The sequence below is a fragment of the Colletes latitarsis genome, chromosome 11, assembly GCF_051014445.1.
Source record: "Colletes latitarsis isolate SP2378_abdomen chromosome 11, iyColLati1, whole genome shotgun sequence".
NCBI lineage: Eukaryota > Metazoa > Arthropoda > Insecta > Hymenoptera > Colletidae > Colletes > Colletes latitarsis.
In genome coordinates, this window is record NC_135144.1 from 16,140,307 (window position 1) to 16,154,921 (window position 14,615).

General features: G+C 41.1%; 1 protein-coding gene across 1 annotated transcript in view; it reads left to right on the plus strand.

Moving 5' to 3' along the window:
* Positions 1–13,436, plus strand: part of LOC143348333 (uncharacterized) — an 81,527-nt gene extending 68,091 nt beyond the window's left edge. The window contains exon 4 of the mRNA XM_076778421.1: positions 13,220–13,436. Coding sequence (XP_076634536.1) covers positions 13,220–13,243 — 24 coding nt within the window. The 3' untranslated portion in view covers positions 13,244–13,436. The remainder of the gene's footprint in view (positions 1–13,219) is intronic.
* The last annotated feature ends 1,179 nt before the right edge of the window (positions 13,437–14,615 follow it).

A 14,615-nucleotide genomic window follows, 5' to 3' on the forward strand; every position in this document is an offset into this window, starting at 1 on the left:
AGCTAACGAGACAGAGAATAAAATTGGCAAGGCCCCCAGTGTCACGCGAACGTCTAGTCTCCTCTGTTAACCACACGCGGCCGAGCCTTTCACACCGGCACGGTTCATTTAGGAACGAATGAAAAGATTGGGCGCAATTGTCTCGTCCTGTATCGGGTCACACACGATTCCTCGGACCCCAAGCGCGCTTAAGGTCGCCAAGTTTCGACCAGCGAGCGGAAGTTACCAGATTCTCCACGCAAAGAACGCGCACAACTTCTCTCGATGATCGTCTCTGCACTTTATTATCTTTCTCTCCCTCGAATCAGAGTTAGACAAAACACAAATTGTACAAGTTTTTTTTACTCGATTTAACCCTTTCGATACTACTTTCACAAAGATAGTTACCTATATTGGGTAACTGCATCAATAATTAGACGATTAAGGTAAAATAAAACGTCGTGCCCCCTTGAAATTAATTAACGAGTTACGATATAGTATTTTTCCAAACTTTATTAAAAATTTATTTACAATTCAATCTATTCCTAATAACAGTTTTCGAGATAAAGAATTCCCAAGTACAAAGTATTTTTTGTATAGTGTGGTCCAAATCGTACTCAATTTTAAACAATATCCCAGTACCGTGTATACGTTTTCGATTTATAATTTTTTTAATTTGCTCGAGCTGCTAAATTTGAAGTTTGGTTCCTTCATGATACAGAATCTTTACCTTATTTATACGATTAAGAAATTTCCTCTCCCAAAACAATCGACGACTGTTTATCGTCGTATATTATCATATATTATTATGATAAGCAAGTTGATTTTTTTTACTTTTGTCCCTCTTCGACGTCGAAGAGAAACACGGAGCGCGTCGATAATCGTGCGATCGCATCTCGCGGAAACGTTTGAAATTATTTGAGCCGAATTAAAAAGTTCGCGGTCGCTCTGTTCGTAGCGGTCGTTTACGCGGCCGTGTTTACGCGCTTATTAGCGGTTTCGTTGCAGTTAAAACGACCCCCCGGAAATAACAGATCATCTTGATTGTTTAGCACGCCGTGGCCGCGATGTTGTTGCACCCACGTTCGCGCGTAACTTCGTTGCTCATTTACTGCACTGTGAAACCCGCTCGGAATTTCAGAACAGTTTGCAAATACGTCGAACAAGGCGAACTAGTTAAATTTTCTAATTAATCAAAATAGTGAACGTTTCAAACTTACGAACATGAGGATCTTTAAATTCATTAAAAATTTTAAGCAACATTGAAATATCTGCAAATAACTACGCAAAGTTTGCAAAACTATTATCAATGATATTTAAGTAAATAATTCACGTAGACGAACCATTTAATAACGCTTTAAGGTCCACTGTTACTTATGCTTTCCGTATTAACTATAATTGTCACTTTCCCTTGAAAAATACGGCCACAGAAAGTTGGATACAGAGTTCTAGTTACCTATGATTCTACAGTGGTTTAAGGAAAATGATACGAACGAGAAACGAACAAGAGAATGATCGTAGGAGTCGAGTAAACTTTTGCTCGTGACCAAAGTTTGGTGGTAATTTTCGGATGAGGAGTCATTCCCTTTTCGGTTTCGCCACGAATTGCAGGATACCCTCTATTAACCAGAGTTTTCGTAAGAAGATAGGTTTAGTCTGATTTACTTAATTTTACAATTAAGGCTCTATTAAAGCTCGCTGGCACCCCTGTCGTATCCTCGAAGCCATTACTTTTTCCACACTGTTCCACCCTGCAGGGCACCGTAATATTAATGTCGTAAAGTTAGCGGCCCAGTTCTGTCCGAAAGCTCGTTCCAATGTTATTTTCTCGCGTCATTAATAGCGCTCGCATCCGCCAAGCGGGTTAATTAAAACATTCACGCGAAATTAACAATCTATCCTGGCCCGTCGCGTCCGTGACTAACATCTCGAAGCCTTCTTCTCGACTAGCCAGTTAATTGATCGTTTTTTCGCGGCTCTTTTGTCTCTTTCGTCGACAAAGAAACGAGGCTCTCCTGTTACTCAGTGAAATGTCAAAGGGAAAAATAGTTCGGTCGATATCTTGATTCCGTTTTTATCGATAATTATTTATAGAATATATAAAAGTCTCCAAATTTTTTGTTATCCCCCACCCCCTTTGAGGTCTTCTGGAACCACCACTGGTTTTAATCGCAATTCGTATCTGAAAACATTCCCTTCGCCTCGCCACTAGTGAACAACCCACGACTCTGCTAAAACTGGTGGGGGACCACGCGTTATGAGGGGCCCCGCCTGTGGGCAGGCCCGACGCAAAGGGTCATTATACAGCTGAAATTCATCGCCATTTGTGCGAAGTCTATAGTCCATCTACCATGATCGAAGACATGGTTGGGCAATGGTACCGTGGGGTCCTGTTGATGAGAGATGGAAAAGGAAAGGAGAGGGGAACGTAAGGCATCCTAGCAAACCCTGACTCCGGAATATTGGGTGTCGGTTGAGAAGCGTATATTCATGGTCTAATCTGCAGAGCCCAAGGTGCAGAAATTTTTCGGTAAAGAAAAGAATTTGTAGTCGTTCTGGAAAAATTATATTCGATTGCAGGGGTCAATTACAATCATTTTCAATCATGGAAAAGATTCCTTACCGAAAGTATAATGTGTGGCCAGAAATGGTTCCCCGAAATTTCAAAATAGAAACAACGCGTATGTATACTAATACAGTGTGTTAGGAAATGATAGGTTCAGTCATACTTATGATAATAATTTAGAAAGAAGTGCATGAATCAGTTTCAAATTTTCAGAATTTTTAGCTTTTATATTAACAACCTGTTCTGCTAAACATTATATGGAAATAACGGTTCAAAAAGAAACTAGAAATCTTTTACTGAATGTAACCAGCTTTTAACCGTTAATAAATGATAGGTTCACTTGCTAAAAGGACGATTAAACGATTTGTTAATGTACCAAAATTTAATACATCACAATATTCTTTCGTTATAATGCATTCATTGTGAATTTGGCTGCTTGACACCGTCATTTTGTTTGCGTGTCGTTTGTTACGTATCCTGGTTACAAAGGAAACAAACAGTAAACAATTTCTAATGAATCTTCCCATGCATTTATAGTGTAAAAGATATGTATTAAAGTATCGAAGTATCGAGTTATTAAGGTGTTAAAGCATTTTTTTAAAATTGGGCAGGGGTAAAGTTTTAAATGAAAAAGAGAAAGCACAGATATTTGCGTATAAAGACTCTGGAATGTCTCATCGAGAAATTGGTCGTCGCATAGGCAGATCTTGCAATGTGGTGAATCAGTTTATAAAAAATGGGGATGAATATGGTGTGAAAAAATCACCTGGAAGACCAGCAAAATTGACACCACGCAATAAAAGAGCAATTATCGCGAGTGCATCAAATTCAACAATAGGAAGTCGACGATTACGCAACGAATTCGCGCCAAATGTTTCACATCTGACAGTATGGAATGTTTTAAAAGAATCTTCTAATCTTGTATACAAGAAAATGAAATCTGCCCCAACGCTTAAAAAGGAGCATTGCAAAACACGTGTAACATTTGCAGATTTGCATCAAACGTGGACCCAGCAGTGGCATTCGGTATGTGCACATTTTTTAGCGAGGACGTTGCAATTTACATATTTTTAAATTTTTAGATTATTTGGTCTGATGAAAAGAAATTCAACTTAGATGGACCAGATGGGTTGGCGAACTATTGGCACAATCTATGTACAGAACCGCGTTATTCTTCAAAGCGTAACTTTGGTGGAGGTTCTGTGATGATTTGGGCGGCGTTCTCTGGATTTGGCAAGACGACATTAGCCTTCCCTGATACACGACTCGATTCAAAAAAATATCGAGCTGTTTTAGAAGAACACCTTTTGCCCTATATTCGCCGTTTTTCGTCTGCAAAATTAACATTCATGCATGATAACGCAACAGTGCACGCTTCATCAAGCACTAAACAATGGTTAAAAACTAAAAATATAGACACATTAATATGGCCATCAAGGTCTCCTGATCTTAACCCGATTGAAAATTTATGGGGACAACTAGTACGCGATGTTTACGATGATTGTCGCCAATTCAATAGTGTAAAAGAGCTCAAAACGGCAATTACGAACGCTTGGGATCGCATTACTACTCGGCAACTCACAAATCTTGTCGAATCTATTCCGAAGCGAATCAATTTATTAATTAAAAGTGGTGAAAAACCTATTAAATATTAATTTTAATTTTTACTTTGTTAAGAATTATTTAACGACTATGTATAAATATGTTTTTTTAAAGTGAACCTATCATTTATTAACGGTTGAAATATGTTAAAATTATGATATTCTTATGTTACATCATTTTGAAATATTACTCCAAAACGAAATTTAGCAATCAGATTTGTTAATACAAGGACATTATATCTTGAAAGTTTGAGAGCAGTTGATACATTTCTCTATAAGTTACGATAATAAATGTGAGTGAACCTATCATTTCCTAACACACTGTAGAAGTCGAGTGCTTGCGAGAGAAACGATTCCTTTGGCGTCAAGTACGGGTGGCGACGGACCCCACAGTACAATTCATTTAAGGAAGGTAAATCTCCACCTTCGACAAGTCTCTTTTCATTTACAATGAATCAGGAATAGGAACAATTGTATATCATCCCTCCATACATTGATCAATTAATATAACATGTATTATACCGCATACTATAGCTAGTTCTTCCCTAGTAGGAAGTACGATTTGTTATCGTTTCAGTCGCTATTATGCGCGTTGCGTTCGCATGTACATAAATCTAGGACCACGCTGAAAAGAGACGCGTCTCCCATCGCGTTGAAGAGTCGCGTTATCGAGCAAAGGACCCGAGTGTGACAACATTGGGCGGCAAAGAAACACGAAAACCCGTGGAACGCGACAAATGTGACAGGGAATTCGGTCTCGCGAGCAAATAACAGCGCGTTTCGCGAACGAGCCCCGGCGACGGTAGCCCACTTTTATCTCGACGTCGGCGGCGTTACTTTTCCGCCCTTTCCAAGCGAGGGTTGACTCTCCCGAAGCGGGTCGGCTGTTTTGCGAGCCGACTACGCTCTCACGGCACATCGCTCTGTACACGAATACATATTGCCTGCTGGCGGTAGCGGTGCAATTAACATCACTCCGGCTTCAAACCCTCCGCCCCGATGAGTGACGAAGGACGAAAACGAGACGGCGAACCGAGCGAGATCGCGTACAAGGGTCGGAATAGAACGCGAGCGAGATAGGAGAGTAATAGTTTTCCCAGGAGAGAGATCTTCCCCTTTTCTCTGCCGGTTGCATCTCTCTTTCTACCCCGCGACACGTTAACGTGTCCGTCTCTCTCCTCGCGCCAGCCTCCCCTCGACCAACCCCTCTCTTGATGGTCACCATGGCAACCACACTCTCTCTATTCCGTCCACGGACTCTATTTCTCTCTCTCTTGGTTTTCTCTCTTTCTGGTCGAGTCGCTCTCTTTATTTTCTCCCCCTCCCTAGTCCTCTGTCGGCTTCGCCCTTGCGACCATCCGACCGTCCCAATAACATTGACCTTAGCATCGAGATTGCCCCGCGCACGCATCCCCTATTCATCGAGACCGCGATGAATCGAAAATCGGAAGCGCCCCGCGCTCGAACCGTCTGGGTCGTGCGCGGCGTTTCCGGCGAATTGAGAACCGCTGTCGTACGCGACACGTGCGTCTTCCTCCCGGCCGACACCGAACGACCCGATCGCTCGATGCTCGTTTCCGTATCGATTTCGGCCGCCTCGCGGTTCATTTTGCTCTGTGTCGCGGCGCGAAAATTTTCCGTACAGCACGCCCCTGGAGCTACAGCTATCGATAATTCATAGCACGGATAATATCGTTAAGATATCGATCGCTCGAATTTACCTCGAACGTGCAAGACAACCTTTTGTACTTTTTTTTTTTTCTTAGGAAAGATCGATACAAACGAAGAATTTCACGATAGGCACGTGTTGTGAAATTACCGTGAAACGTGTGCGTAGTTTTTCTTTTCTTTTCAAATACAAAATGGCGGCGCTGGATCCGCTTCGCTGCTGCGCCTTTTCAGGCAGCCTTCTCTACGGTGGCGCCGATGACGGTCATAGTTATTGAGCACCAAAAATTCTACGGGAAACTTGCTAATCATGTACGTAAGATTTAAAAAGAAATGTCGTGCTTAGCTAGATACTCGAATAAGACAAATTTTATGGAAGTTACTATTAAATATTTCCATTTTTCGCGCCAGAAATTGAACAAATTTTGAGGACGTTCCTAGATATGGAAAACTGGCGCCTACCTTTCTTGTCCGAAGATACAACGCTATTTTTAGGAAATGTGTTCCTTATATATACGCGTATCTCGTGTATGTGTTCATTTTCACTCCGCGATGAGCCTGCGTTCGACGACCCCTGCCAGCAGTTCGAACGCCCTTCGATCAGATTAAATTCTTTACGGGTCGCGGAAACGCTGGCAATTTATCGATTAACGAACACCTTTAACGAAACACCCTCTCCTCGTGTATTATACTCGAACCTTCCCCGAATGAAATCCCCGCGACACGATCGAAATCTGACCATTGCTCGGCACTCGTCCAATCTTTGCTCGCGCGGCGGAAACTCTTTCGCTGTTTCCCTTCCTTGGAACACAACCGATCGGGAAAAGTTTCTCGTTATTCCGTTCGCAACAGAGTACGAAACTGTAGAAAATACTCCAAGGGGGAAAAAAACGATCATTTTCGCGCGAAGTAAAAGTTTCTGTATTTAAAAAACAAATTTTACGAACTTCCATCACGCACGATTCGACATTTAATATTCTTTTTTTATTTTAAACTTCTTTCGAAAATGTTAAGTACGCCCCTGAACTCATTATCGGAGAAGAAAAGATGAAAGTAATCTCTCGAATATCATTCCTCCAGTTCTTCCTCCGATGTACCGCGTAGCTTTTCATTTTTGAAATCAGAAAAAAGACAATCTTGAATAATTAAATATTAAATATCGAAGATCGTTTACCTTGGATAAATGGTATTTTTTTTTTTTTTCTGAAAATACCTCACATCTTCTACAATGTTTTAACCCTTTCCTGTATATTTCCCTCTTAAAATCTAACACGTAATTTCACTTTCATGTTTTCGCTGGAACTCTTCGATTGTCGGAAGCTGTGACGTAGTCTTCTAATTTGTAGAAGAATACGAAAAAAAATACGCGGGACGATGGGGCGGTACCAACCCTTAATCCGATTAGCCAAAGTGTGTCTGATCGTTTAAGGTCGACCACCGTTTCATCGTCGTTATCGTCGGAATGCTTCTGTTTACTCTCGCTCTCGCTTTGCATAGTCGAATAGAGCCACAGAAGTGTTCCTGAATCCATTAACCGTCGTTTTAGCTTCAGTTTACTTAATACCTTCGGCTGCCGGATCTGCCAAGAAAGCAAAAACTCTTGGTCGGAGAATGGAGAACGTGGTGCAACGGATGCTTTCGGTTGCCACGATATCGTTTCACGCTTACGGAAGCCGGCCTGCAAACGACGGTGAATGAAAATCCGCGAGAGAGAATTTACTCGTCTATTTACTTTATTTATTTGGTGGAATTAATTACAACAGGGAAAGCAAACAAAAAATTATAGAATATAAAATTTAGTTAAAAGGAATGGTCCTGTCGTTTAACATTATTTTACAAATTACGAATGAAGCGTCACAAGGGTTGCTTAATTTACTTAATTTTCTTCGTCGCTCTCTGTTCCGAATACCCGTTTCTTAGCTTCGTTTCTTTGCTAGTCAGACCGTGTACCGCAATATGGAATTTCTTTTAAGAGAATGTCTAGAAAATTCCTCGGATCGCTCGACAAGTACGTCTTGGTTATTTCCGATCAATTTCGTGGGATATTCTTGCCGCCGAGTGTCACGTTCCAGAATATACACGTTGCAGCAATTTCCTCGTCGGACGTTTCTCTGGTCCGACTGTCAACTGCAACGTCAACGCGAATTACTCGCGACCCAATGAACCGAAGAGCCGTGTTCTCGGTTCAACAAAGTTCTTTCCGTCGGTCACCGCGTGCTTCATCAATTTTAATTAAATCGGCCTTACGTAGACCGTCATTTCCAGTCATCTGCCCGGTCCACGAGAAACTTTCGCGAGCCCCTTCGTTCACGTAACGCTCGATCGAAAAAAATTCTTTCCGGCGCTACGGTTAATTATCGAGCTCGTCGGCTGTTTCGACGAAGGATCTTCGTCCTAGCGCGTGAACCGAGCGAAACGGATAATGTCCCGACGGGAAAGTCACCCTATTAACCCATTAAATACACCGATGTCCTATTTACCGACTCTTTTACTTTCGTTCGTCGCTCGACCGAGGGTGGGATCCACTCTAAGCGAAAATCTATATCGGCGAATTTTGCGACGCGTAAACCGTTGGCAGAGATCGATAGGAACTTAGAGAAAATTCAGCGAGTCGGTGCATTATTCTTTATTTAGTTTCATCAGTTTAATTCTCAACAATCGGGAAAAAAAGAAAGTACATTGATTCAATTGGAGAAAGAAAAGTAAATTTGTATTTTCTTTAAATAGAAATTTCAAATAACGAATAAAATAAATATTTTACAATTCCGTATCTGTCGAATAAATTGGTATATTAGTAGTAAATTGGCTCGAGCCGACGCAAGTTTGACGCGTTTGATATGGAAGACGCAGCCGTGAAAAGGCAGAACGGTATAACACAGCAACGTGACACTTAAAACATGATGAAACGTTATATCATGATTCTTGAGGCAAGGTTGCATTGAAGGAGAGTTGAATCAAGCGAGATACTAAAGGAAGATAAATTACGCGGGATGGAAGAAGAGCTAACACGGAGAATTTGGAGGGATTTAATTGCAAACAATGTAGGTTGAAGCGTTTTTTCGCGCTTGGTAGACTCGGTGCAATAAATATAAAAAATCGTAACCGATTGTGTGTCGTCGGTATTTATATACACCTGACAGTTATTACACACGCGTGATAAATCGCTCGCATAAATCCTAAATAACAGGGGTCCAAGGCAAGATTAAAAAGATTACAGTGCCCAAAGAAATATCAATATTATACATCTCAGTAAATAATAAGTTGTGATTAACCGTGTCAAAGACTTTCGCGAATCGAAAACGCGGAGAACAGTATCGGAAGTATAAGTATTATGTTGAGTACAAAAACTACATTGGAGGACTGGCACAAGATCGCTGGGATCGATAAATCTTTGTACATAGTTGGAAGGTACGAACGTTTTACGGATCGTTGGGAAGGAAAAGAATTTAGAACATAGAACGAAACGGGTTTAAGGAAGAAGCATTACGTGCTTTAAGAGTAGAATAAAGTGCAGAATGTTTCCTAGCTGTGGGAAAACTGCAGGACGAAATGGAGAAGTTAAAGATGCGAAGAAAGCGAGTCAAGATAACAAGAAAAACAGTAGGTTGGCTGTCCAAGTAATCGAGCATGCCCCAGTGATCGGACAAAGTGCTTTTTTAATTAAAAAAGCAAAATGCATTTATGAATTCCATACACGATCACTATTTTTAACGTTGATAGCATAGATGCCTCGATGTAAAACGCATTATCGTAAGTGAAGAATGATTGCCTTAGCAATAAGGTTAGGAACAACTTCTACAGTTTCTTACCTTTAATCTCATTTTCACCTAAGTGAGTTACAAAAACCATACGTTTTCTTTATTCTTACGCTTTTGCTCGGAACGAAGTCTTTATTTTGCTTTTAAAGTCTCATTAATAGAAGATCGATGCAGCTTTGTAGTTGCATTCACATATTGGTTGAGACCTCTATACGTGATTCGAAATAAATTATCTTTGCTTTAATGAAAAATTTCAGTCCTTTGAGAAACACAACAAATTGTTTTACATTGAAATATAATATCTACTCTTTAACTATGATTGTGTGTTTGAAACACACAAAGATGATTCGTTAATGATCGTTATGAAGTTTTGAGTTTAACTTCATCGAGTCCAAGCATTATTATACAGTATTAGAAATCAAGGTAACCAATCCATTGAGAACCACCCACACACAACTAACCCTCCCCCCTGTTCATACTCATTGCTCATGCGTAGTGTCTCCAACCTTACTTGTTGCTTAGCAACTGTCCCCTCCACATGTCAACAACATGCAATGGACGATGCTCTCGTGTAATAATGGAGATTGCAATAATTGAGGTTCAACTATAGTATGAATTTGAAAATTTCGATCACAAGGTTTTCTTGACATTTTCTAATTAATCACTTGAGTATTGACTGTGGATAGAGCCACGTTAGTGACTTGGTATTATTTGTATTTTAATGGCTTCGTGCAATTTCTTTATTTATTGAGTAACGAGATGAACGCAACCCTTCCTCAAAAAAAAAAAATATTGTAAGAATTAAAAAAAATTGGTCTAATATTTGTTCAGATATTGAGTAGGTCTCCAACTGAAACGAGAGAAGCATTGGGAGATAAAATCACAAAATCAATCAAGGGGGGATATAAAAACCAGTTAGAGAAAGGAAATTTGAAAAGCAACAAAAGTTGGTAAGAGTATCGTAAAAGGGAAGAGTCGAATATATATATATACATATCGAGTTTAAATTTCAAATTCCAATATCTACCAGCGAGATCGGTGGGACTCTTTCCGTCGTTTCGAATTCGAAGGTAGAGAATTAATTATACGAGCACCGGTTAACGAAGCCAGGCGTACGGATCTTCAGAACGGAATGCATCGCGCGTAACACACACACGGGGGTCATTGAGATCCCTCCGGAAACGACAGATACGGGGTCAAGAGTGTCTCGCGGTCGACGCGTCTGGTCGCCTAGAATTTGCATATGTAACGGCCGATTCGTTCGAGCGGAACGAGCGACTTATGCGACCGGGTAACGTCTCGCCATCGCGAGAAGTGCACTCAGAGAACTCCAATCCCGCGGAAAGAGAGTCCTTCTGTCTGTTTTCTGTCGTCCACCCCCCCCCCCCCCCCCCTCCTTCTCCTCCGTCGTAGGCTCGTATAAATATTTATCGTGTGCAAGTAGAGAAGCGGATAACGCGTGAGCGCGACACACGGATTTAACCGGCCGCGGGAGTTTCGGTCGCGCGAATCGCGAAACGAACAAATGTTTGCTTAATTTGTCGTCACGCGTGGTTTTCGAATATTCGTCGGCGACGCGCGGCCCGCGCTCAAACGTGTACGCCTTTTTCCGGTCGACGTGCGCCGCGCAATTTCGACAGGGAATAATAATACCTCGACGCGTCCAACGTCCACACGATCGCGCGTCGTTGAAACCTCGTTTGGAAAATTTAGTTATGTAATTAACTTTTATATTTCTGTTCGCGAACGGACACCGCGTAACGCGAGGGTCAGTCGAGCGCTTGCGAGAGAAACAAGAGCGTGGCCCTCTGGCGGCGAGTATCATAAGCATTTTCATAAATTGCTTATTTCAGTAGAAATATAATATTTTCAAATGATCCTCGGAGAATAGAAAATGAAAAACTTGACTATTCCGTGGACGAAGGACGCGACCTTGCCGATAAAATTGCGGTAAAACAACTCGTAATTGTAACAATTAGCGTCATTGTGCTCTCTGAGAGCGTCTATTATAGCGTAGCTCGCGTGGTGTCGTTACACGAGCTTTTCCCACGCCACGTTCCAACAATTGTCGAAAGATATTCGCAAGGAGGTTTGCTCAAGGTGACGCATAAATTGCCAACCCCTCCATGGACGTCCTCCTCCTCCTCCCTCGTGTTCCACCGCCCTCCGGTCGCCCATCCACCTGTACCGTTTCAATTTTCCATCGTAATTTCGGGGCTTTTAAAAAGTTCCGCGTAAAATCTCATTTCTTTCGCGGAAAGCAATATTTGCATGCGCCGACAAGCTAATATCGCTGTTTACTTGGGAAACATAATAATCGTCCGATGTGTGCGAGTGAACTTCGACCGAAAAGGTAAATTCTTGCGAGAGTCGGCCTTTTAATATCGATACAAAAGGAGAAGCCCGTGGTCGCGTTTGGAATTTCGACGTAGCGTACCCGTCGACTGACAAAGTAATCGTCGGGGCCTGCAGGGGTGGCTTTAATATTTCACGCAGCCGCGAAATCGCCTCACCAATTTTTCAACGCCACAGTTTTTTTCCTCCCCTCTAAGCCCTTTGCCCTGACCCTCTCTTTTATATTCTCGTTTATTTTATCTTTTTTTTTTTTTTTATCGTAACGGCAGCTTAAAAAAACGTATTTCGCATCGGGCATATTTCGAAGCAGGCACAGCGTATCGCAATCATGATCTGGAATTTTCTGGAAAATTTCACGCCTCGCAATCGCTGCGTTGCGGAAATGTCGGCCGCGCAGGGTGCACTGTTTGTACATTAAAGTACAGTTATTAATAGTAGCAGTGAAATAATTATACGGGTAAAGGCACTTTGGTAACGCATAGAACAGCGATCCTCAACTCGTCGCGAACGACCAGCCGCACGCAGCAATCCCTTTAATCGTTCGTGTTTATCGTCCAATTTGTTTCGTTTGTTTTTCGTGGACTTTGATCTTGAACATTCATCTAGATGCATTGAACGATAGTTTCAAATAGCAAGAAATTTTTAAGATTGATTGTAAATGTTCTACCGAATGAACTGGACAGTCTGACCGTGTTTATACTTACCGATACATCCAAGGGGGCTCGTACGTTCAACAATAATAAATATCAAGGCTTCCGTCGAGAGCCAAGCAAACAAGCACTCCGTTTCCCGCTCAGAAGTAGCGCGCGCGACAATTTGCGCTCGAGGCTCGCCAAGTTCGCAAGATAATCTCGCGTTGAGATTTTCAGTCCTGATTTCGAGCAGATTATCATTTAAAATTTTTATTCGACGCTGTCTTGGTAAAAATTAAGTCGGTGACGCGTCTCGAACGGAGAAACTACGAAAAGTCGACCGTTCTACACTTTACTTTTTCAAAATTTTATCGATATTAAGTCATCCCATAGGTTCGTATCGAACTTTGCATACGATGACTTAAAACAATATTTCAAACGTAGCATTGAATTTTATGGAAAATCATTTTTCCCTTTAAAAACTCCCATTTGTGAATCCTTTCAATCTCTAGTACCAATTCCATTATTTAAAAGATGTGGAAGGTAATTTCTTTCGAATTCAAAGTTACACGGCAAAGAGAAATATTTGTCACAACAAATTTATGCAGAATTTGTATTAAGAATGAAATTTTAATGGAGAAAATTATTTTTATTTTTCAGAGGCAGCATCGCAAAATTGCCTGAAAATTGTCAATCATCCCTATCAGGAAAGTTCGCGGAGTTCAAAGAGGTAAGTTTTTGCCCAGTTTTCCGCAATATTTTTACGCACGCATTTCGTTGTTTTATTCATCGTCATTTTCCATAATTTTCGTCCCTTTATATGACAAAGCATTCTATTGTTCGCGTTATATCAAGTTAGATTATAATTTAAGAAATAGCTCAGAATCTCACCCTTTTATCTTGTTTCCATAAAATGCATATTTTTTGTTTTCTTATCAGTTTTTTTATATCTCGCACAGAGTCGTTAAATACGTAAATAAACAAGACAAAGGGAGGCCCGTATTAAGAGAGGTATTTCAATTACTGTTAAAAAAAAAAAAAAGGACGTTGTTTCGCTCTGAAAATTAACGACAAATAGCCTCGACGTTCTCGTGGACTAGGTCAGGTGCAAGTTAAAATAAAAAGATCCCAGTTTTCGAATAAAGAGCTGGTAGCGGTTTTCGTTGATACCGAAAGAAAAAAAACTTACCTTCTTGTTAGCATTGTTAACCGTTCGACGGTTGTTGTTACCGCATCTTCGCGATGGTTATTCTTAATTCTGTGCTCGTGCATCGTTTTCATGCCTTTCATTATACTTGGAAACAACTGGACCCTCGACCGCTGTTCGAACGAGTTCCGGCGAATACGAATTGCAGAATACATACGCGTGGCTCTTCGATTCCGAACAATGTTCACGGACTTGTACGCGGCGCTAATTAAATTGATAAACCGAGCAAATACGTTTATATAGATCTGGGTTGCAACATTTATTCTTATTTTTAGAATTTATTCAGTTTTGTCAAAGACCATCCAATAGTTATTATTATTTTACTCGTTTATAATTTCCTTTTCAAACAAACGTAATTACTCAGACTATTGCTAGAAATAATTCTCAAATATGGTAATTAAATTCTGTAAATATTTTGGCGAGTTTGGAGTTAGAGGTCACCGTTGTAAATGTTTATGAAAAAATTTTTTGTTTTTCGTGGGTTTCACCCCGTACATTTAATAACTGAGTTTGTGAGAAAATTATTTCGTGGTTTTTGGTCACGGTGACCATGCCAACCGAGGGTTAATAAAAATCAGAGGCTGTCGTTGCAGCGAACGTCGAAGGTCTCTGCGGTGCACGATCGTTCCCAAGTTGGGTAATACTTGTGTTAATTTTCAGGGAAGAAATGCGGCATTTCTACGCGGCACCGTCGACATAATAACGCGGCGTTCGAATACAATGGCCCGTTCATTAGCATTTCGTGACCCTTCGGACCCCTGTCGCCTCTGACCTCGTCAACGAAACGACTCCTCGACCGATACAGAATGTCGGATCTTCTTTTTTCTCCGTTCGCGGAGCTGGTTAACG